Source organism: Neopsephotus bourkii, unplaced genomic scaffold, assembly GCF_033783945.1.
Source record: "Neopsephotus bourkii isolate Nb327-2 ecotype Australia unplaced genomic scaffold, CSIRO-AGI_Nbou_v1 NB_962, whole genome shotgun sequence".
Classification (NCBI taxonomy): domain Eukaryota; kingdom Metazoa; phylum Chordata; class Aves; order Psittaciformes; family Psittacidae; genus Neopsephotus; species Neopsephotus bourkii.
The window spans coordinates 10,815,896-10,841,562 of NW_026901456.1; the positions used below are offsets into that span (position 1 = coordinate 10,815,896).

Consider the following 25,667-nt stretch of genomic DNA (forward strand, 5'->3'; position numbering starts at 1 on the left):
AGCTAAGGGTGCCCATCTGGCCACACACGAAAGATTTAAGGGCATGAATAGGTAATAATGTGCCTGGGGCAACACACATTCCATTTTAGAGCAGGACAGGACTATGCAAACTGAGTTGCAGGAACAGACAAAGCCAGAGGTGGAATTGTACATGAGGCTGTGTTTGGAAAAATTTCAGGGAGCCCAGGAGTGCATGTGTACAATTGCAAGCATCAGGCTGTAGGAACCCTCATGCTGATGGGATCACACCACAAGCATGCTGATGGTGGCACAAAGGCCACCAACATCCATGGAAGTCGTCAGCCTCGATGGTATTGAAACAAGTGAAACAGCCAGGCTGCCGAACAAGCTGATGGCAAAATACAGAACAGCAATATCACAACTTAATGATGAAACTAAATGTGAAGGGAGAGAGAATTAAATGAATTATTGAAAAAACAGCTCTAAAAGAAACCAATCTAAAATGAAAAATTGCAATTAACTGAAATCTGTTTTCCAAACAAGGCCTAATTTAAGACAAGCAGGTGACCTCCAGCAGATTACACAACAGGAGAAGTAACTGTTACTGTGTTACCTCTGTGTTAGAGAATTAATAATACAATAAGAATAATAAACAACCAACACCAAACATAAAAATCCATCACTGAGCATCAAGGAGCCAGTTTCAGCCTGGGAGGATCTGTGAGAGCACTGAATGGAAAATGAAAGTGCGATTGAAGTTAATGTCAGTCACTGGACTCTGCACGGGCCGAATGGAGCATCAATCAGCCACCTGCAGCAGGCAGGAGATTCAGCTGAACAGGGTGGTGGCTCCTTCTGGATTTACACTGTAGAAAGTGGAAATTAAAAGACAGGGATACTGCAAAGATGCCAGTGCCTTCCTTTACCACCTTGTCTGGCAAGATCCTCAATGCAGGCTCAACTGCTTTCACACAACAAAGATGCAGCGCAAACATGGCAATACTGAGTGGGACAGTGTTCGGACACTTGATAAATGAAGAGCATTAAATACACCAATATCTCCTGTATTTAACTATGATCTGTGGCTGGTCCTGGGATTCACAGGTGAGAGATTTACTGTAGAGTAAAGTAGCCCCCCTAATTTCTCGCCTAGGCTGTACACAGATGGCTGCTGCACTGTGTGTTACACAGCTTGGGTACCACTGAAGCCACAAGGTGCCAGCAGAAGAAATGAGAACTGCCTCCTCCCTCTGCCTCTGCACAAGGCACCAGCTGGCAGGGAGGTCCCTCCAGCCCAGGCTCCAAACACCCCTTTGTGGTGAGACCACAGACAGGAAAGAGGCCTGCTGACCTGGTGGTGAAGTGGATGGACATCTGAGCTCCCAAACACTTCCAACTGTAAGTTAACAAAATAAACCTAAACCACGGCTCAATAGAAAGCACATGGCATCCTTGCATGGTCCTGTGCTTCTCCTACCCCCATAACTCATCATATGCTTTTATATTCACCCCTAGTAATTATATTTTAAATGTGTGCCATATTCAAGGACCTCTTGCTCCAACCAGCTGTTGTTATCAGCATGACAGAACACAGTTGATGTGCTTATATAGTTTATATCAAGGGTACTTACTTCATGGATGGGTCTCAATTCTCAGCCCTTACGCTGCAGAGGACATGAGCTACTATATATACAGTCCAACTTCAAACATTATAGCCAGGCTTAGTATTAAAATAGTAATAAAAATCATCATCATCTCTGTGAAGATTAGCATTGTTACAGGGACATCAGAAACCTTGGAAGTGAAGCAAACTGTTGTTTTACAGAAAGATGTTAAGTGTTCTTTAAGGAATTTCAGTGGTTGCTTCCAGTGTAAAGATTTGGTTGCTAAAAGAAAAAAGAAGGATAAAAGACAACCCAGTGAAGCACTGAAGTGTTCCTTTAGAAGGGCTTCGATTTCCCCCCTACTGAAAGACCAACCATCATTTTCTTTAAGAGTGTACTGAGATCCATCAGGTGCTACCTAAGCATCAACACATATCACAAATTCTTCCATCATAACAGAATGCCTCATAAACATCATTATCCCTTTCCCACCTCCTGCTCCTCCAATACCTCAGCAGCCTGGCTGACATGTGCCCAGACACACAGGGCAGAAGCCAGACTGCACCCAGAGGTGGGCAGGGCCAAGGCTCACCCCTCCGGTGCCCTCCTCACTGCCACCCCAGCAGGTCACCCACAACCTGAGTGCCCACCCTGCCACGCACCGGAGCAGGGAGGGAGGAAATACGAAGGGAGACGTGAGGAAACCACATGAGGCAGAACAAGGTTGAAGCACACCCATACAGAGAGTTTTTGCAGAGAGGGAAACAAGCCTCAGCAACAGAACCACAACACGGACTCTTGTGTTGAGGTTACCAGGTACGCGAGTACCAAACCCAAGAGAAATGCTTTGGGTCGTGAAGTAAAACCCACAGGAGCCTACATTCTAAAAGGCTTCAGATGACTGCTGAATCATGGTGTGTTTCACAGTCACCGTGGAAATTAAATTAAATTGAAAATTGGGTTTATTTTTTAGTTTTTCTTTTATGCTGGGGCATTAATGAATTCTCAGAGAGAAATGTGAGGACAGAACACATCCCTGTGAGGCACTTTTTACCTTTTTACTGTCTTGACCAAAAGCTTTCTTCTCCCAGTTTGAAACAAACCTCCCAGCCTGTAATCATCCAGTGGGATGCGTCCAAAATTTTTCTTGATTTCTTATTTTTGCTAACACATTCACATGCACATCCATCTGTTCAGATGGGTGACATCAACTGAACAGACCTATAATAAACTCAGGTGTTACCTGCTTCCTTGGGTGTCTTAAGTAGGTTGTTATTTGATGTTAATAGTATAAATTCCCAGTAATTTGCATTGTTTTGTATTTTCCATTATGTCTTCAAAACCATGCTAAGAGCAGACAGTAAACCAGAGGCTTCCAGTAGTTCTCCATTACACTCACTTTGAAGTCCTTTTATCTGCTGGCCCTTGCTCTGCTGGAGCAGAGCAACGGGATCATTGGCACCTGGAGTGTGAAAGGGCACCTCTCCCTGGAATAACCACTTGCTACCAAGGAGAGGCAAATGCAGTTTACAGGAGCCACTGGCCCTCAGCAGGCACAAAGGTGGAATGACCCCTGGGAATATTCCCAACAGCCAAGTCTTCTCCAGCAGCTACAGTGCAGTCGAACCAGTCCTTATGTGCTATCACAGATTCAAAGGCAACAGTGAACCTGACTCCTTTCCCGAATTGAGGACACCCCAGCTTTATTTCCCTGTCTTCATCACAGCGAGTCTCTTCCATCCGTAACTTCATTACATGGTATTTTAATAAATTCAACACAAGAGGCCTCCACTGGCCCATTCTTCAGTTAAGTCCACATTTTATTTACGGTTTGCTGTTGGTACTTCAATCAGATTTGTATATACACATAATCTAAAGCCTACATCAAAAGTCATGTTGACTGCTCTGAAGACCGAGAGAAGTGACACGACTGAAGTTTTCTTCCACAGCTACATGGTAAGTCTGCATTCCCACCGCAGGTTTTTGGTTCAGGCTGCAGAAGTGTTCAGAAGGACAATGCCAGGTGTCGCTCAGCCTCGGCCTGGGAGGGTTAACACAATTCTCTTTCAGCATTTCAGTCTTACACACAACCACAGTAGCAATTGGAAACATTTATTTCTGGACGAACACCTGGGCTGATCTGCAGAATAGTGTCTTTTCACACTGACATCTCTCATTTCTAAACCCTCACTGTATCAACACAGCTACAAGCCGATACACCTCCCTGCGCTTGCACTGCTTGAACGGTATTAGTTGCAGACAGATTTCATGCTACTTCACATGGGTGAGGAGGTAGCAAGAGAGACTGAGCAGAAGTGTTTGTGAGTCCACGTGGTGCCACCTGAAAAACACCAGTCCCTTCGCTTGGATGCAAACCATCAGCACCTACTCTGAGTCACGCTCCAGACCATTGCACATGTCCCCAGGGAGGGCAGGGAGCCCTGTGCCAGCCTAACCAGCTATTCCTGCACCCGCACTGGCCTGACCCAGAAGCTGTCACACTGCTAAAGCCGCTTCCTGGCGCATCAGCCTGCAGCAGCTCGGCAAAGAACGTCAAGAGGTAGAAAGTATTAACAGAACAAGCTCGCAACGCCTCTTGCTCAGCTCACTCCTGTCTTTGTTTGCCCAGAGGATGCAGCTTGGTACAGATCTTAGAGCAGGATAAAAACTGCTTTATATGCTCCTTAATCAACTTCCTGCCAGAAACCAATTCTTCACTGCAGGGGGGAGGCCTGAGGTTCAGGAGGACTCACACTCAGTGGTGTGTGCGAGGCCAGGCAAAGCATGTTCAGTACTTCCAGTTCCCCAGGGGCTTCACTCAGTGTGACCTCCCTCCCTTCAATGAGACATCTCCATTTCTGCCATTCACCTGTCCCGAGTCACACCTCAGGACAGGTAGGTGGAATTTGCGAGTATCATTAAATCCTGAAGACCTGTCTTTGTGTTTCTAAGCTTCTGAATTGGCTTCCAGAAGAGTAAGGACTCTAAAGCACCTACCAATTTAAATACAATCAAGTGTATTAAGAAGTGTGCAAGTTTTCAATCAGCCTTATTTCCAAAGTAGATTCCAGTGAGACCTATTGGGTTTATTCACCTGTAGGAAGTAACTGTCCAAGACAGAAAATGAAGCAAAAAACCCCAAACCTAAACCCCAGTAAGCTACAAGCTGTTTGAATTCAACACTGCCACCCACAGCATAAAGCTTTCATATCCTACATATGTTCTGAGAAGATTTAAGAGATGACAAAGCTCACCTTGTCAAGGCTGTGACTGCTGCTGCTGCCCTGTAAAAGGCTCTGCTGCATGGTGAACATGGCTCTTCTGTAGCAGCCAACAGCAGAACAGCAGGTGTAGGCAGAAAGGAAGGTAAAAGCCATCATGGCAAGTGAAGGGATTTGATTCCAAGAAATACAAAAGTATTATATAGAACATGATCCTGGCAATCCAGAGTGAGAAATTTGGTAAGAAAGAACCCTAAGAAATGATTGACAGGAGTTTAGGAGTGAAGGACAAGAACTGAGCAGAATGTCAATAAAAGCTACAAAAAATGCAATCAATGCCTTCAAAAAGCTGCATCCACAGAGGTATCAGTACCAGAAAAAAGAATATTAACTGCTTGCTTAATGGCTCAGGTGAAATCACACTTCGACAGCATTCATCCAGCCCTGGTCATTGTATGAAAACAGGAACAGCGTGTCACTACAGTGACAACGGAAATGTGGAACGGAAATGCTCCGGTAAGGACCAGAGGGGACATAACTGCAAATGCATCATGAAGCTGCAAACTACACAGCTTGGGGCAACATAAACCAAGTTACTGGAATAGCAGCTGTAGGTTAAGAATAAAAATTATTAGACATTTAAGATAGTATAGATACAGAAAAGAAGGGAATGGTCTTGTTTTCCTGCACTAGATGTTCCTCTATAGTTAGATTTTGGCCAAATTCATAGAACCTGTTTTCTTTTTCCTCCTATTTCCATTATTCAAGGTTAGTTCATTGTTAAAAACCAGGAGGCATTCACACATTATTTTGACCATTGAAGAATGATGCTGTTGTTTCAGAATTGTGCTAATGTAATTAAGGCTATATGAAATTCTTCCATGGAAACAACCTGTAGGCCAGTTTTAGTATTAAAAAGCAGCTTTAAGGAATCATAAAGCGAAAAAATACAGAGTTGGGTATTTAAAATCTGATGAAAAATTAGCCCTTACTCAGGAGTGGTTTTCTCCTTCAGAAATAAGCTCTCCTGGGCTTGTTTTGATTTCACTGTCTGCAAACAACTGTAAACAAAGCCAAGTAAGACAGCCATCTTTTGTGCTACTTGCTGACTTATCTGTTCTGATCACTGCGAACATCACCAACTTCAGCTGTTAGGGTGCTGAAATCAACAGGACTCGTACAAACACAACTGAAATCCACAGCTCCACCACAGCTTGCATTGGAAAAATCAGATTACGGGAGTTCCTCTGAATTTAAGCACTGGAATCTGTGTCGACAGTTCTGAGAACAACCTATGGTGAAGACATGGCAGGGGCAGGACTGAACACTTCTCTTGTATAAAAAGACAGAAGTATTTGCCACTTTAAAAAGTTAGTCCCAGAGAAATTCTTACATCTTATAAATAAAAGGACATTTATAGTATGAACCTTAAGAAGTTGCACACTGTAAAAGCGACAGTGCTCAGACTGAGTTAAAGCCCTTCTAGTGTAGCAGAGCTGCCTGGTCTATGAGGGAGGGCAAGTCTCAGTGTAAATGAATCTGTCAAGGTAACAATCCCCACAGAGCAGTGGAAGGAAGGTAAGAGAACACCCTGGAACAGTATAGAGGGGGGCATGGAGGGTGTGTTGCCTGTGCTGCTGCTGCCCCAGGATCTTTACTGCACTACTAGAGATCAACTCTAGCTGTGAGGCAGAAATGTACATGCACTGCGCTTTGAAGAGCTGTTTGCTGTCATGTTCCTCAGGAGACCACTTGCAAGAGGAACAGAAATCACGCAGAAGGATGTAGCTGTGTTTGTTTCACTTGCTTTCTGCCTGTTGTAGTACCACTGTCCAGCATGCAGCATTTTTACAAGACAGTTCCTACTTCTCTCAGAAAGCCTCTCATGTCCTGCTCTAGAGAGAAGTCAGGTTTACTTTATTCCCAAGATCCCATGGCTGTGACAAAAGCGGTATCACGAACATGATGGAGAGCACAGGAGGCAAGAAGACAAGGAGCAACAATTAATTGTCTTAATTATGCTGTGCTAGAGCATGGCCACGAACAGGGAATTCCCACACCTGTCTTCAGAAATGTAAGGTCAGCATCAGCATGTCACCCTCCCAAAAACTGAGGTTTGTGTCCTTCATCACAGAGGTAAACTTGCTTTCAGTGTGGGTTTGCAAACGTGGACTAACAAGGTTTAACAAAGAAATTTAAACACTTAATTGGTTACTCTGCAGATCTCCAAACATGCCACTTCTTCCTCTAATTTATTTAGTTAGCCTTTAACTTCCATTTGAAGCTGAAGTCATTGCATGGAAAGCCTCACTGCAATCAATGCCTAGCAACTGAAACAGCCCAACAAAAATGCTGAGCCACTTTGCCTCGACACAGTTCACCAGCCTATTCATTTCTGGCAAAATACACGGAGGTAGACAAAACTGATTGAAACAAAAATGAAGTTCATTGCTACAGCAGCCAATTTTTGCCCTTTTTAGCTCTGGCAGAATGGCTGCTATCATTCTCTCCTGGAACTTAGGAAATATAAAGTAAGTTTTGGAACCCTAAGTGCTTTTTCATGAGACAAGCTAAACCCCACAGGCTAGGCACAACAAAGTGGCTGAAAAGGCATAACAGCAATGACTGTAACATAACTTTCTCATATCATCTACAAGTCTCACTCTGGAGAAAAAAAAAAAGGAACGTCATTGTGGAATTTCATTTCTTCCTGGCTCAATTTCAGCAAGAAGCACATAGCTTTAAAAACACAGAACTTCAATTTTCAGGGCTGGTAAATCAGCAGGGAAAATAATCTGAAAAAATTTAAGTCAAGCAGAGTCCTTTCCTGCTTGTGCATCACCACAGAAGTAGGTTCTGCAGGGCAAATAAGCTCTGACTGAACCCTGTGCAATCCCGTTGTTGTCAGTGGGGTAACACAGGTGTAGGTGACCAACACTGTGATCAGAACTTAGGTCAAGTACTGATGCACAAACAGTAAATGAATTCCTTTCATATATGGCTGTACTGATATTTTTTTTAACACTAACAGCAGCAAGCATTAAAAGCTCACTTCAGTCACTAAACAACCTAAATCCAAACGCAGTAGAGAGAGGAAGTCTGCTTAGTAAGGCTATGGTCAAACTACACATTAACCACCATACACCACCACCTATGAATTCTCAGTTTGTACGTATTTGATGTTAACATTGTCAGGAACTTGAGTAATCACTTTACTATTTATTGGCTCCTTTGGTGGAAGACCACAGATCCCCTAGTAACTGTTCTAAATAGAAGAGAGAACTGAAATTAGTGATGAGGAAATCAAATCTTTAGGCACTTTGAGGACTAGTATTTTAAAGTGTGCCATCAACAATGAGGTACTGTGTAGCGCCTGAAAATGCTGCCAAAATGCTGTGACAGTAACGTACATATGAAACTTTTGACTTGTATGGTATTCATCAAGTACAATTCAAACTTGTTTTGCCCAGGGTGAAGAGAACGTTGCACCCCTCACTGTAGCCAGCCTTTTAGAAGCAGCAGCTGCAACAAAGAATACAAGGCTTATCCTTCTTCAAAGTCACAAAGGTGCACAATATTCTCCATTAGCTGCCTCAAAACCAACTGCCACTGCAGTCATTCTCAACTCGGGGACGCGGGGGGTGTATGACTGAAGAGTCCCAGCCTTGAAGCGTCACAGGTTTGATGTGTCTCTACAATCATTGCACTATTAAAAGCAAACACATTTGGCAAGGCTGAACTAGCACTTTGTATGTTTTACCTATTAGTAAAAAATACAGAATAATTGCTTCTGAGATAGCTTGTTTTAACAATTACTGGTCCAAATAAATATGAACTCTTTCAGCTAGAGCACTTAGGGTAGAACTTTTGAGTTAAAACCTCCAGCAAGCATTCCCAAATGTAAGTGGGAGTGCTTTATCCAGATTTACTAAGCCCAGGTAAAATGGAATTAATAAAAAACTATGACAAAAAATCTGAATTAACTTGAGCACAAGGGAAACACAGAAGCATAAAAGAGATCACTGAAACACAGCGTATTAAAAAACCTTCTGTATCCCTTCCTTGTTACACTAAATGTGTAAGAACTCACTTGCAAGTGAATTTCCCTTTGTCCATTTCAAAACTATAGACCTTTAATTTGATAAGCAACTTTGTTTCTATCAACTTTTTTGTAAAAAACACCATCAAGCTTGTGCTCATTAAATATATATATATGTATATATAAAAACATACAAAAAGTACAAGATAAATCACATTAAGAAACTTTTACAGTGTAATTGTCCTGATTATTTTATTCTTAAGGGCCAATTTTTTTGTGTGCACAGAATCTCAATGTGACTGTTGTTCCAGAATTCAGCATAGTGCCACTGCACAGAATTCACGTTTCTGTGCAGTCCATTAAAAAAAAAAAGCCAAAAACAAAACAAAAAAAACCAACACACACCACAGGACAAAACATTCTTCTTAAATCAAATTCTATTTGTGAATTCAGCAAAATAATTTCTATAAAATAAAACAGCAAAATATTTAAATAGTATAGGGTGGGCTGTATCTGTTTTGCAGGGGTATTTGGTTTTTAGACAGGTTCCAAAAAAATTACACACATTCAAGTTACCAATTTTCATTTAAATACAGTATTTACTGATGCGGTTCTTGAAGTCTTTAAACAAATGTTTATTCTGGAACAGAGATACCTCAGAATTGTATTTGACTAACCAGTAGTTTCTTTTATAATTAAACCCTGCTTCTAATGTTAAGATTTCCTGTATAATGGATAAAGAGCTAAGACAATTCTCGCTTTCAAGTAGAACTGTGAACGAGCAGAAAACCAGCAAGTTAACTTGGTGCAGTGGCACTCACAAGTACTGTGTGATTTCGTTGACTTCCACTTCACTGGGATGCAGTAGAAGGAAAGTGTTAGAAGTTTATCTAATAAGCTCTACCAAAGAAACAAAACAAGCACACCAAATACAGTCTATTATGCTCCAGGCATCCTGGCATAGCAAATTTTTGCATATTTGTTTTAAATCTTTTAAATTCCTATTACTGAAAACTAAGTGTTCTTTATCCCACCCAGAGACAGAACTGTCAAACATCAGATGTGAGGAACATATGTGAAACTGAAAACCACTTGTTTGTCACATTTTCCCTCCCCATTTTATAGTCTAGGTGTAAGAAGAGAAAGTTCTGAGCAATGCAGTTGTCACATTGGGACAACTGCTGTCACCCACTTTTCCCCCCCCCTCATTGGCTACACTAACTTGGTGTGAAGCCATGCTAAATGTTACAGCATAACTATAGCTTCAAAGTGATTAACCTAATACCAGAATGAAAAAGGCAATGAAAAAAGATCTAGAAACAATGTTACATCACCAATTTTCCACATCAACCAAATAATTAAAAGGTTACCAGCCATTACGTTGCTCATAGTAAAATCGACTCCAGTGGCAAAGAATTAACATGAAACTATTCTTGTGGTTGACATGGATAGGCTTTTTCGTAAAGGAGTTGATCCGACTGCCATGAGGCAGGCAACACTGGTTGCAGAGCGCAGCAGATATATCAAGATTTTTTTTTGTTGCTTTTTTTTTTTTTGGTTTTTTTTTTGTAGATCTGTGAGTCTCATCAAGACAAAAAAAAATGTTTCTTGCTCAAGAATTAACAGTCAAACATTAATATACTATATACACCTTTGCCATTTACACATTAGCATCAGGCCATTTATTACAAAACACTATACACTTTCCACTGCAGGCGGGTTATATATTGACAGCAATTTTCTGCAGATAAGACAGTGAATAGACTCTCCACTCCATGTTGATTAGGAATAGTTTTTCTAGTTTTAAATATTAGCCAGACACAGAGAAAGGTTGGACTGTAAGGCCTGGGTGCACAGTCTTGATGGAGCAAGTTAATTGATTATGTGCATTTCACTAATCTTTTGTCTGAGGCGGGGAAACTTCTTCACTGCCTTCATAATTTTCTTGTGCTCGTTGGCCAGTTCGCTGAGGGTTGTTCATATGATGTGCTGCCGGGCCTGTATACGGCTGTCCATGCACATGGTTATTCTGCAATAAAGCATAAACATTTTAAAGGGACATTAAACTTACGGGCTGTTCCTGACTAACTGTTGTGTTTTCTCCTTTACATTCAGACCATTGAAAAGTATCTTCAAGCCCACTGAACTTCTCGTGTAGTAGTAATCTGTATGAACACACACTACAGTTCCTCCATTCCCTTGAATGACACTTTTCACTTACCTTTTTAATTTACACTGAAGGAAAACAAACTTTCAACTTGTAAAGATAAAAGGATTTACTTGAAATAATATTATCTGCTTTAGAAATAGCAATCTCAGCTTTCAAATAACAAACAGTTACATGCAAAGCAAAGGCAGCAAAAAAGAAAAAAAAAAGGAGATTGAAAGAGGCTGCCTATATGCTGTGGACATTAAACTGTGCACATCTATCAAAAGTTTCAACCAGCTTGAATTCTTTTCCTAGGTCAATGGAAAAAGCATACCTGTACCTATTTTTGAGAGGAAAACTTTAATACTACAGAATTGAATGAAATCTAGACCAAGTTTTCTGCAGATGTTCTGCCTCAATTTAAAAAGTCATATGCACATCTGGCAAAAGAAAACAACTCATTTATCTACCCCTTTGCAGAGTTTAACTAACTGTGGAGAAACAAGGAATATGAGGATTGTGTGTGTTAGTGAGAAATGCCATCTCTTGCAAGAAGGTGAACACATCAAACGGGTAATGGTGAGGTTACGGTATATGTCTGGATTCAGGAGCTCAGGAAGGAGTGGGAAAATCTGTATGACTTACCAACTGCTCTGCTGAGAACATCAAGTAGGGGAAGCAAGATGGAGGGGAATATGGGTTTGGGCAGGAAAGGAAATTAAATTAGCAGATTTGGAATATATAAAACGAATTGGAACAAAAAAAAAAATCACAACTAAGTGGGGGATCTACTATTTTAGTCAATTTGGTAAGAAAACTGGTTATGATTTTTTTCAGATCTGGCTTTCCACTGAAAGATACTAACAAAGCAGCCATTTCACATAAAACCAGATTTAGATTTTATACATACTTAAGATTAAGAAAACAGTGTTCATAGCACAAATCATATGTTAACAGCCATGTGGATTTTTCTGAAAGCCTTCCAATTACCCAAACTGAAATTCAGACCTTGAGGCTTGATATTGTATTTAAAAACAAGAAAGCAACTCTCAAAATATTATCAATAGCAACAAATATGACAGAATCAAATTCAGTCCACACTAGACTGCGACAGCATCTGTCCTTCTGCTCTTTCTATGGACAATTAATCCATGATCTGATAACATTAAAATTTTTACCTGAAGCTCTAATGGTGAAACTGTTGCTGGCAAAATGGAGGTGTATCTATATCTTTATCCCTCCAAGTGTGATAGTGGACAGTAACACGCTTCTGGCTAAATGCCAGTAATTTAATTTACCATAAATGCTAAAAAAAGCTAACCTGAAACTCTGAAGAAATGGTTCAAATGAGCTTTTACCTGTTGATACTGGGAACCAGGTGAATGGGGATACAGTGGGGCATCTTCAGGTGGAGAAGATTCATGTTCATCTGGTGCATCAGGATCGTCTGGTTCCTAAAGTTTGAAAAACCATTTTATTTACTTAGATAAGATGTACTGTGGTTATTCTATCCACAACCAATTCTGCATCCAAATGATCCTTTCGCTCATGCCTGAAAAATGGAAAAATCTCCACCCCACTGTGTCATCCACAGCTTGCACTGTACTACATAAAAATTCTCACTAGCAACGTTATTATTGGAAAAACAGACCCCTTCATAATCTACTTTAAATGGCCACTTTCAATTTTATACTGCTAATTCTTTAAGTGGTAGATGCCTACAGAAACAGTAATTAAAGTAAATGAACATAATGAAATTATGTAAATGAACCACAAAACCAGAAATCCAGATTTATAAAATTTGGTACTTCTATAATGACCAGTGATTGTTGCTAAGGTTCATGATTTATAGAAGTACTTTATTCAGATTTATTATTTTTTTTTTTACAAGTCAAATGAATTCCTTACCTCCTCTGGACAGAGTTCACAAGCTTTTGCAAGAGTCATTCTAGCACTGTGTGATCTCTCTAGGAAGTAGCCATTTGATGTTTCGTTGCTTTGTATTGGTGGAGACCAATTATTATAGGTGTATTGGGGATTGCCAGTGTATGGTCTACGCTCAAGCTCATCTCCAAGCCATTCTACTGCCCACGTCCATTTTCTCTTCAAGTCCCCATTGCTCTGCAGATGGAAAATTAACAATTCAGAATGGTTTTCTCTATTCTTCATAATAGAAGGATTTTCCTCTTCCTATACATCAGCTATCAGAGAACAGACCACTAATGCACATTTTGCTGTTTAAAAGACTCCCTGAAATATCCCTTTTTTGCACAAAAAAAACCTTCAAATTTGGAATGAAATCTATGGATTTGCAGCTGCATCACAGAATCATGAGTCTGAATTTAACTGAATTGCTCTCAGTCCTGTATACTGAGCTTCTGATATAGGAAGGTTCAACTGAGTTGTACTCAGAAGTCATAATTTCATCAAGGTGATGAAAACTTAAAAACGGTGGGTTTCTTTTGCAGGGCTTAGTTCATTGATTGATTGTTGTTTTTAACATAGAACTGGAAAAAAAAGCAGCAAGGAACAGAACAAAAGGTATCACCTGAAGGATCTGGTAGGCTACAGGACAGTTGCTAAAGAGAGCTACCATGCACTTTATGCACTGGTAAGCTCTTTTCTGATAATGGTTCTTAGAGCGCTGAATGGTGTCAAACAGCCCATCCCTGTCATCCGGGATTCCTTTAAGTGCATTGTGAATCCTACAAAAAAGAAAACCAAAATAAACACCCATAAATTCAAGAGTTAAAGAGTTTTACTATTTAAATTAGTATCTACAATAATAAAACCTTTTTAATCTCAACTTTCAAAAGCCTTATTCTGTAGACATACAAAAGTTAGGTTTGAAACCAGATGAATATTTAATAGATTTAATATACTAGAGTTAAAATTCTCTTGAAATGTGATCACACAGAGAATGTTTATGTATGATATACACTTTTCTCACCAAGTTCACACTTTTTGCATGTCTTGGTATCACTGCTATGACTGATATGCTGCTGAGTAAGACCAGGCTATCATGGGACTCTCTTGAATGAGATGTTTCTAAGAATCAATCCAAGCACCTCACAGTAAATAGCAATGAGTTTAGCCTAAATGGCACACTCTTGTATGTGAAAAATCTTGGGTTTATGGGACTAAGACGTAAATTTCCAACGACTAAGGAAGGTCAAGATGAAAAACTGTAGGTTTATCATAAAAATTGAGGTTTTTGAATTATCTCAAAAATTGAGATAAGAGTGAAAAAATGCTTTATTAATTTAATATAGATTTTAAACAATCCTCTTGAAAGGATGAGCACAAGAACCACTGGGGAAACAAACTGTACAAAACATAATAATGATGCATTATAAGAAAGACAGGTACATACTAACCTGTGAGTTTGCCAAGAGTCCTCAATTAAAAGGATTTGTAGAAGCAGATCCAAATAAGGACGAAGCTCATATGTATATGAATATGCAACCTTAAAAAGTAAAAATGCAGAGAACATAAGAAAGCATTCCTTGAAGCATGCAGATTACATGGTGCAATACAAGAATACAATTAATCTGAAGTGAACTTCACCGTAATTTAAATGATGTTTCAAGATACGATGCATACTTTTTTATTTTTTACATTGATTGTGTCAGTCTTTCCAGGGGTTGTGGTTTTGTTGGGTTTTATTTTTCAATACAGGAAGTTTTGCAAAGGACAAAATGTTTTCTTATGAATTTTTAATACAACTAAAATGAAGCCCCAAGCATGTCCACGTTGAAGAAGCTACCTTAAAAAGTATCTTTAGAAAAGCAAAATTACAAAACAGTATTTTTCCCTGATATTGCTACTTTCAGATATTAGGTTCAAAGGTTATCCTAAAATGTAAAACACACGGCTAGCAAAGTATCAATGGAGCGATTTTTATTCTGATTCTTTCAACTGCCAAACAAAAGGACATAGAAAAATGTCATGTTTACATGGGGTGGCGGGGAGGAAGGGTGAACATAAAGATGAGCAACAGCAAAGTTTTATTTGGTGTGGGAAAGTGTAAGTACTTTATAGAGATTTAAAAAGGGAAAAACAAGACAGTCCAAAAAGGCTTTCCTGAGTCTGAAGCATGTTCTGCAGACTTGTAACAAAGAGCCTTATGAATGTACTCAAACACAAAGGAGATCTTACAAAATAATTCTGATTTTCCACACCACGTAAGAAGCTCTTTTAGGGATAATGATGGAAAAGATTTAGGAAATGACACTTTCACAATATATAAAGACCACCTCAGGCTAGTTACTTTCCATCTTTAACATAGCGTTCCTAACTCAGAACAGGTTGACTGCTTTCCTAAACTTGTAAAAATGACTTTGCATACTACTCCGAGTACTTAGTTATAGACCTAAGAGTGTAAATACTGACAAAGGATGCCATCTTCTGAAAAGTTTATCAACCACCTGTTAATTATTTAATGCAACATTTCTATATCTAAATACAGAATCATGTGCCATACACATTTATATTCCAATCTTTCTCCTATTTTTTTTATTTTTACCTGCCAGAGAAGCTCACTGAGGACAGTTGAAGAGAACTGGGGATTCTCCCAACAGCAGAAACGAAGCAACTTGATGGTCTCTTCAGAGTTGCTGCAATCTTCAATAATTTTCTTCACGTAACTAGTTCTCACAAACAAAATGTCTGTTACGTTCTGCTGAAGTGCCATTATAGGCTGAGATAAATTAGGATCACCATAAGGGTTGGCAAGTGGCGGATTACCTAGAAGAAACAGTTATTACAGATGAAAAGGGTACTGAAGCACTTTCAATGTAGACACAACAAAATATAAACTAGTGTAACTCAACAAAAAACATGAGATAGAGGAAGAAAAACCAACCAACCACACAACCCACAGTTGATTTGCTCTGAAAGATACTGAAAGAGCAAAAAATAACTTTACTCTGCCAACAGCAATTATAATTAGCTACAATAATGTTCATACAAACTAAATATTTCAGTACGACATTATGAGTACAGTGAACATATTTTCATAGGTAGAATACCTTTCAAGTTAAGTCTCAAATAGTGCACTAGGAACAAAACCAAATCAAAATTGCCAAATGGTTCTGAAATTTACTATAACACAGTAAAATTTTCAGTTTGTTAATCTTACTATAACACATTCTAGCCCCTACTGACTTCATAGCCTGACACATCAAACTGTAATGAGCTTGCCATTAAATAGCTTCTCTACAGATTCCTAATTAGGTTTTCTAGAATATGCTTAACACAACATGTATATGCTAGCTATAAAGTCAATGTAGGCCAATATTCTGTCACTCTTCCTCAAAAATAATTGCACTACTGGACATATTAATGTTTCATACTCTGGTCGATCAATTTCTAGTGGATTCTTTACCTGTTTTAAGTTAAAGTGCTGGCATACTGGCTTCTGTTTGTTGTCTGGAGTGCAAACAGGCACCAAATAATTTCTGAGAGCTATCCACAACAATGCAAGGTCTCTTTACTGATAAGCAGTACTAGCTATTTCAGAGCCTGCTCTAGTGTTTCTCCTGTACAGATTACTTTTGTACTGGTAACGTGAAAGTGATATATTATTTCATTGCCTATTCAGAATCAACAGATTTTTACGCAGTTCTTTAAAATAACCTTAAACAATTCTAAAATCATTACTATTTTATAATCAACAAAATACTACTTTGCTACTTGGCTGTCTTCCTGTATCTTTAAGGAATAAGCCAAGAAGCATAAGCCACAGAACAGATTTCTGTCTTGTGTATTAGTATAACAAATCAGTTTTGCTAATGACAAAGCGTTTGGTCGTTAAACAGGAGGAGTTGCTGAACATAAAAGGCAAATATTTTTCCAGCTAATCCATTTTACACACAATAGCTAAATATGCACAAAGGACATTTACTAATATATTCAATTAATCTAAGGAAACCTTAACATTCACTATACCATTGATTGAAGACTGCATCCGCGATGACACATTGCAACAACGGATCAGTTGCGACACAACAGTGTACAGCTTCCCTAGTTCAGCATACTGGTATTTAATTGGAGGACCTGGACCTTCGTCCAGAGCCACAAGCATGAAGGTTGCAGGAACACTTAGTTTCAGAAGTTGTGTCTTCTCTGCTACACCTTTACAGGGGTAGGGAGAGAAAAGAAAAACAAGATGTATCTTATTTGTTTACATGATAAATTACTTTTCAGTTGCAGGGTTTTATCATAACCATCATTTATGTTTTCTGAGGAAAAAAAATACATCAGTAAAGATGCACAAGAAAATTATGTTCAGTTGAAATATCACACTGAAGGAGAGTTGTAAATGACTACAATTTATTAACTGTGCTCATTAGCACTTTAGTAACTAACATTTATATTAATAGCAAAGTCTCAGAGGAGTCTTTTGGACAAAGAATTAATCTTATCTTTGCAAGGCCCCAGACAAGATGAACACCCCCACAGTACCTTTTGTTATTTTTCCATCACGTCCTAGATACTTCAATTACAAATTTAAGATGTTTCCTCCTGTGCCATACTATGCAGTAAGTGTAAGGGTGACATATCAATTTAAGACAAGACAAAAAAGCAAATGAGAAAGCCTCCAAAACCAGCCAAAAACCTAACCGAAATATCCAAACCATACAGCTAGTTTCATTGCATTTCATTGCAAGAACACCTTTCATGTACTACATTAAGTACTTACTTAAATTTGGTATGTCCCTTCTGATCTTGTATTCTGTTTCTCAGTTGGTTAAAAGTAATGATTTTTCATACATATCCCAAGTTTTTTCTTATTCTGAAATAAACTGGGCCTTACTTACCACATCTCTCTGGTAAGGAGGAATCTAAGCACTCATTACATAGTTCTGTGGTTACATCCTTTGTAGAACTGATCTCTCACTTGCTCTGATATGAACAATATATTATTTAATTTCTCAAACTGTCAGACAACTTAATCTTTTTCACAGAACATGAGGTGGTGCAGGAATGATGCATTTGTTGATTTTGCTGAATCAACACCCTACATCCATAGAGAAGCCTTCAGGTAATAGTAAGACAAGCACAAGTGCTTAATAATTCCATGCTTTATCTTTGCAGGTAGATAATGATCTGACCCACAAATATAATTTAGTTTAGGCTTTTCCATCTGGCTTCTGAGTGCTTTCCTAGTCAGAGGCTTCAACTGCACTGACTGACTATGAAAAGCTAGTGAAAGAGAAAGGTAAGTTAGAAGATCTCTCTTCTCTGTAATTAAATCCATTATATCCACTTTGGGGGTCATAACAGACCTCTGCCTGACAGAGAATGCTTTGGTAGATGAAGTATATGAAAGCAACATGTATTATAAGTGAAATCATGTTAATTTCATAGATTAATTTTACAGATAGGAAATTAAATTACTTTGAAATTGTCTACCCACACAAAACGGCTTCCAGGAGTGAATGGGAGAGTGTGTGTGTCACTGAATTCTATGTGGAAATGCAGAAATAACTCCCATCTGGGCTAATGCATATGCTTAATACTTTAGCCACAAAGTAATATAACAGAAATTCACATTTATAACTTGTCTGTATGAGCTGATAACCAGTAATGTCTGAGCTGCTCAGTATTATGGGCATTCTGTAAAATTTCCAAGGGAACTGGATCTTCTAGTTTCATAATACTTTACATAAAAGGATTAAAATACCTTGTATTAGGATATGAGGGAGAGTGTAATAAACTACCACTATGGAAGAATATCATGTCTTGTTTAGAACTTGCTTAAGAGGAAGATGCTTTGTCACTTAAGCTACTATGTGTGAAAGAGAAATGGGCCTCCAATAGAAGACACTAATATCTAGGGGAAGTAAGAATGTAGAACTCTGTGACATATCACTAGATATGAACCTGTGACTAAACTCATCAACCTGAGAGAGCAAAAGCAACCCTTTATTCATTTGACATTTATCCATACGATGTCTATGGTAAAAGCATTCTGCAAGCAATGATGTCTAAGAACATACACAGATTGATCTATTTCCTCAGCCTCCCAGAGAGTCTTTAAGGGGAAAACAGATACAGAATCGGTGTTCTGTATTCATAGCTGAGCTTCAAAAGTGAACTGAAGAAATTAATATTGAAAGGACACAGTAGGAATATATAAAGTAGGAATATATAGGAAAAAGGAATATAAAGTAGGACTAAAGATAGAGGATAGAGTATATATAGATAAAGTAGGAATATATAGATAAACACTGGAACAGGCTGCCCAGGGAGGTTGTGGAATCTCCTTCTCTGGAGACATTCAAAACCCGCCTGGACACGTTCCTGTGTAACCTTATCTAGGTGTTCCTGCTCCGGCAGGGGGATTGGACTAGATGATCTTTTGAGGTCCCTTCCAATCTCTAACATACTGTGATACTGTGATAAAGCACAACCATCCCTATCAACATTTTTCATAAAGAAAAACCATGCATCTCTCTCTTTTTTTATCTTCACTGACTTCTTCAGGCTCAAGCCAGTTGAGAGCCCCATATGCTTCTGGGGTCTCATGACCCCCGTGTGAATGAGCCCTGAACAAAGCATCATCTCTCTCGCTATTTTTTCACCACCACACCCTCCCAGAAGGACACTGCCTTATTACTCCAACCTTACAGTGTTCATCTTCCAAGCATGTTAGGAAGACTCAAGCTCCAGACTCCAAACTGGAGGAACACAGATGCTCTGGTGACCATTTATATGACAATCACACCAACGTGCCTGAGGCTGAAAAACTGGATTCTCCTGCTGTTACTTGTGTAACTGGATTATTAATAAACACCAGTCTATTACAGCATCATCAGCAAAGATGTAATTTCCTTACCTAGATTGGCATACATCACAAACAGATTGAAATACTGTTGCAAATGGCGCCCATGTTCAGATACTTCCCTTCTTAGAAGATTTAGTACCGCTCTCAGCAAATGATCACTTAAACTTAAGTTATCATAAGCCTAAAAGAAAAATAAAAAAGGTTTTCATATTCACAGTTGAACCTACCAAATCTTTATTTTGTTTATACTTTTTACTATGGCAGAAAACAGAACTGGTTAAAAGGTATGGGATTCATACAAGCTCCAAAATACTAGCAGCTGGTTAGTCTTCTACATGTCACACAGGCAGACATACAGAGATGACTGCCATCACTAAATACCATGCAAGTCCAAAAAGTTATGCAAACATAGAAGCTTTTAATTGAGCTTTCTCTCCAATTGCAGCTAGGCTTAAATACTCCAAAAAGCATATGCAGTTCCACTGTGAACTTCACAGAGTAAGACAGACAACCAAATCACCTTTACAAGTGTATCTCAAATACCTTGTGAAACAAACACTGTCAAAGCATATGTAGCTTTAACTTAATACAAATTCTTTTGCTGCATACAATAGCAAAAAACATTCTGAGAAGGGGAACAGTACAAATGAAAAGCGTCTTGCTGTGGACATCAAAAACATGACAAAGCAAATGCCCCAAAAGGTTGATATTTTAAATTTTAATACAGTCCAAATCTCCCCCACACCCATTGTTATGACAAGTACTACCTTAAGGTTTCTGGGGATTTTGGTGTTGGTAGTTTGTTTTTTTTTTGTTTTGGGTTTTTTTTTGTCAGCTTTAAGTGTATAAAATTAGTCAAAGTTTTCAACAATTTCAATGTTGCAGGATACAGGGGAAGAAAACTCAGGGAACTCCTGCATGCTTTCATGGGTTTTGTTCGGGGTTTTTTTTTGTTTGCGGGGTTTTGGTTAGTTGGTTGTTTTTTGTTTTGTTTTGTTCGGCTTTAGGGTGTTTCCATTGGTTTGAATTCTAAATGAAAAACAAGGGTTCATTCCCTTCACATTATTTGATTATAAGCCACTGCTTTTGCAGATTTCGCATGTGCAACCCAACTCAAAGTTCTCACTACTTACTTTCCACAGAGATTTACAAATGAGGTGCAAAATGGACTGTACAGATTTCCTGTCAACACTGATGTATCTACTCCAGAATTTACATTGAATGCTTGTAACAAAGAGGAATAGTTTTTAATTAGAGAATTAAGTACCTGACTGGAAGGTCCAGGAGAGGCAAAAGGTGAAGGACATGGCCCATCTTGCAATGAAAAATGTGCAATAAATACTATAAGTTTTGCAAATGCACCCCTCACTTCTGCACTAGGGCATTCCAGAAGATACTCAGAGAAGCGGTTTGAAACATTAAAAAGGACGTTGTGTGCAAACCAAAAGCGTACATTCTTGCTGTGACGAAGAAGGATGCATAACGCATCATACCTGAAATAGAAGATGATGCAACTGAGAGATTATGACCACATGTAGACATTGATGAATTTTGGCAGATGTATTCTTTTGCAGAATTTGAAGAAAATACATATTAAGGGTGATCCCCAAACATATTTTATCTCAAAAACACAATCAGACAAACTATAGTTCCTATAGTGATATCACAAACTAAAAACATCCTTCAATTAAAAACCTAACGTTTAACTGTAGCACTTTACTTCTGTCACCCATATCACATAAGACAGGATGATGATCCCCTAACAGTAAAATAACTGTTCCAGAGAGGGTCTTGTGTGACTGTCCTCTTTCCTGCAGTAATATTTGAACTTCTCTTGACATCTTAAAATAACAGGAGTATCTTAGCTACTCTGAAAGTTTCTATTAGAGAAAAGCTCAAGGTATATATTTGCCATGTATTACACAACTGCTTATTAGTAGTTGGTAAACTACTGGTCATCATGAAGATCATGTAAAGACTAGGAAGCTACTGGTCATCATGAAGATGTGGTGCTATAAATAAGATTGTATTGTTTGTTGTATTACAGATTTGAATTACAGGCCCTGTAGCAATGTATATAAAGCACTCTGCTAACAGTCTAGATGACTATTATATACATGTTTCAGAAACAGAATATAAATAACAAGCTACAAAAATGGGTTGAAAAGAGCTTTGTTTAAAACTTCCCAAACCATGAACAAACCACTCTGATCTAGTCAGAACATATAACCTATTAGTTCTGCACTAGTAATAGACTCTACTCCTTTATTCTTAAAAAACAGATAAAAGGTAGATTTAGGCTCTGAAAATGAATTTTGAAGCTGTTCAGCTCAGCAGCTTATTTTAAAACTCAGTTTCTCCCCTATATTTTCCGTTCCCATTTCCCCCACTTTTCATATGCACCCTGACCACGCATCTGGAGGAAGAGGGGAAAATGAGACAGACCACTAACACCTTTTATTGTCAAATGCATATAACTGGGATCTTTTAACAGGCATCCAACTTTCAAAACTAATTGCTATTAAAAGACAAAATACCAATCACTCGCAGGGCCACGGACTATTTTCTTCGTATGAAATCCTGTGGTAAAGAGAAATCTAGCAGCGAGCTGAATACTAATCATAGTTATTTCTTCTGCTTCAGGCAACAGATGATCTTGTCCTAAAGAAAAATCAAAATATTGACATGTAGACAAAGTAAAAGCAGTTTACTTTTACAATTTAGTTGATTCCAGATTGCTGTTTTGTCTTGACATTATCTTCCAACTTTAACCAGAAACTTGGATCAAAACAGCCTCTAACTTCTAGAATGTATCATTTGAAAATGTAAGCTTTAAGACAGGCACCTGGGAGGCTAACCAGTGTCTGGTTTTTAGAAATTCAGCATCTCACCTTAGAGAACTGTCTTCAGCAGAACAGCGCATAAACTGAAATATTTTAATATGACTTAGTGCATTAACTGAGTCACAACTGATAGTTTATCAAAGTATTTGCTTAATATTCTGGGATGTATCACTGACGAACAACTTGGCAACAGATGTTTAACTGCAGAAGTCTGGATAGACAGAGTATTCAAAGCAGATCACTCAAATTTTTCACTGGCAGATAAAATTGTTGACAACACAAATAAAAAGTTTCCTTCAAGAAATTAATCCATAATCACCACACTAACATACTCACCTGGAGGAGGATTTAAATAGACACTATTACAAGTAAGCAACTTCTTTATGAACTGGAAATATTCTAGGCTGTACTGCATGCGATTATGCATGAACTGCACGTTCTGCTTCCGTACGCTTCGTTCAATGGCTGATGGCATTTTAATCTGATGGGGTTTAATGGTGATAGAGAGTTCTGAAATATATTTTATTAGTTCATTATCTTTGTCTATTGTGTCCATACGTTCATAAAAAAGAATGTAAGCATTCCACCACCTCTTCTGGCGTCGGTAGGACATACGCTTCATCATGTGATCGAATACTTCTCCCATGTATTCTCCACCAAAACACTGATTTTTCATTTCTTCATCATCATCCATTTTACACTCTGTCACATCCCCATCATCAAATTTATACCACCGATTCTTCTCACCATCTCCACCATTCCTCTGGATAATGTAGGAGTAATAATGTCCACCACTGGCCTGGCCACTGTGTACAAGTACACCAACAAGCCTGTATTTTGTGCTCCCAGAGTGCTCATTTTCAGACTGCTCATTTTGTATTATCTGATTTTCAGGATTTACATCATCTCCTTCCAATTTAGCTACACCTGCCACCGTGTAAGGCTCCATGTCCAGCTCTCGTGGAAATTCAAAATAGTCATTGAACTTAATTGCACATTCCCTTTCCCAGTCATAATCAAATCTTTTCAACTGGATTGCAAGAACTGGAGGCAACTTCTTAATCAACAAGCGTTTCACTGTATCAACCTAGAAAAAGACATGAACAGTTATCAGCTCTTAAGTTTCCATTCACATATTCCTACCAACAACTGAATTCAGCAATTAAAGGATTTTTTTCTTCCCTGAACATGAACTAAGACTAAACTTAGTACAGCTGTAACATCACAGTTGTATGCAACTGTAATATGTAAGGAATCATTACCTTTTTGTTGCATTTTTCACAATGATATGCATTCGCTCCTTCCAATAAATCTCCTTTGACGTACTGTTCCAAAGAATCAAGAAGGTTTTGGTGATTTCTTATATCTACATTCAGAGTTGTGAAGGATTCCTCGCATTCGTACCTACCAATGAACAGACAAGTGTAAAAGAAACGTAGTAACATGCTCAACTTTTATGTTTTACAGTTCCTACACAGCATCTTACTGCAAAAGTTTTATTCAGCACTTGATGTTAACTTCTCGCAAAAGTAGTTAAGAAGTAAAAAAAGAACTTTTATTGCAGTCTTCCTACAATTACCTTACAGTATCTGCACACTGTATTTTTTGATCTGTGTTAATTATAGTTATTTTATGAACATCATAGAAATCACTTGTATGCCTCAAATTCACTGAAAAGATCATGGAAATGAAATCTTCTGGCACATCTTGTTTTTAACACAGTTTAAGTAGCACAACAGACTCTTGGCTAACTTAAGCTAGCAGAAAAGCACAGACAGCAAAGTAGAGTATTTTTTCCAATCACTCTGCACATTCTTGATTGACTGAATCTAATTTATTGTGTTACGACACAACCTTTAAACAATTTCCTAGCAATGAAACAGCAATGCTTGAGACACAACCAGTTAAAACATCTTGGAACCTTTTTTTGGTTGGTTGTTTTTTGTGTTTTGGTGGGTTTTGTTTTTTTGGGGGGGTTTGTGTTGGTTGTTTTTTTTGGAGGGGGGGGGTTTAGGATAAAGAAGTGATAAATAAACTTTAAAAGTTGCATCTATTCCAACATAACCCTGCAGGGCTTGTTTCTCAGATATGCAATCACACATATAAAGGGTTCTGTAACAGTGAATAAATTAATATTTAGAAACACTTCAACCAAAACAGCATTATTCATCTATGAAATAACTTACAAATTCACAAAGGTTTTGTCATATCCCAAATCCAATGGTTTAGTTTGTCGTCAGTTTTGTCCTCCCTAAACTATCAGGGTAAAATTTTTATTAAGAAATACACAAATCCAGCAGAATTCTGTAATGATAGCTAACACTTGCCTATCATGTAAGAATCACAGAGGATCTGAAAGTTGTCGTGAACAGTAAGAAGGCCAACTGTTAGTGATACAAAACTTAACACGATTATAAAAGAAGTCAACTGCTGAAAAAGAACAAGTCCACCATTAGGCCATCTTGAACCTTGCACATAATTTTAATCATCCACTTCAAGACGGACAGAAGAAAGTCTAGAAGTACAACTGTACAATGCCTAGTTCTATTCCTCCAGAAAGCATTTGTCACTGCTCACCATCATCAAGATGGTGCACCAAAGAATTTCAGTCTAATTTGATACATGTTTTTTTTTACATACCCCACATGAAGCTGAACTACAATATTCGCATTTTAAGTTACTTAAACATACAGCAAAAATCTTAAGATAAACTTTTTTTACACCATTATCCCTAGTTACAGCTTATATAGAGAGTATGAACAGGGTTTCACTCATTGGAATTAAAGATTCATACTTGGGTCAGCACTATCCACACACTGTGGAAGACAGAAGCCAGCAACAGCTGTTTCCTATGTCTTAATTATACATTGCATGCTCCCTAAGTTGTTTTCACTCTTAACAGGGAAAAGTTGTATCTTTGCCTCTGCTGATCAATACACAATGCTTCACATACACCTGTTAAGTAGAAGCAATAATCAAGTACTTCAAGGCACCTGAAGCCAAATCAATGTAGAAAAATCAACACTGTAGAAAAAACAATGTACCAAATTCTATTAGCT

General features: G+C 38.4%; 1 protein-coding gene across 2 annotated transcripts in view; it reads right to left on the minus strand.

Annotated features, from left to right (window-relative positions):
- Positions 1 to 10,025: 10,025 nt before the first annotated feature.
- USP9X (ubiquitin specific peptidase 9 X-linked) overlaps positions 10,026 to 25,667 on the minus strand; it is a 100,055-nt gene continuing 84,413 nt past the window's right edge. For both annotated transcript variants that reach the window (XM_061359323.1, XM_061359322.1), the window contains exons 34-45: positions 23,871 to 24,012; positions 22,945 to 23,695; positions 22,303 to 22,426; positions 21,033 to 21,258; positions 19,817 to 19,946; positions 16,924 to 17,109; positions 15,500 to 15,720; positions 14,352 to 14,440; positions 13,523 to 13,679; positions 12,883 to 13,095; positions 12,333 to 12,428; positions 10,026 to 10,854 (exon numbers count right to left, since the gene is read on the minus strand). In XM_061359323.1, coding sequence (XP_061215307.1) covers positions 10,720 to 10,854; positions 12,333 to 12,428; positions 12,883 to 13,095; positions 13,523 to 13,679; positions 14,352 to 14,440; positions 15,500 to 15,720; positions 16,924 to 17,109; positions 19,817 to 19,946; positions 21,033 to 21,258; positions 22,303 to 22,426; positions 22,945 to 23,695; positions 23,871 to 24,012 — 2,470 coding nt within the window. In that variant the 3' untranslated portion in view covers positions 10,026 to 10,719. The remainder of the gene's footprint in view (positions 10,855 to 12,332; positions 12,429 to 12,882; positions 13,096 to 13,522; positions 13,680 to 14,351; positions 14,441 to 15,499; positions 15,721 to 16,923; positions 17,110 to 19,816; positions 19,947 to 21,032; positions 21,259 to 22,302; positions 22,427 to 22,944; positions 23,696 to 23,870; positions 24,013 to 25,667) is intronic.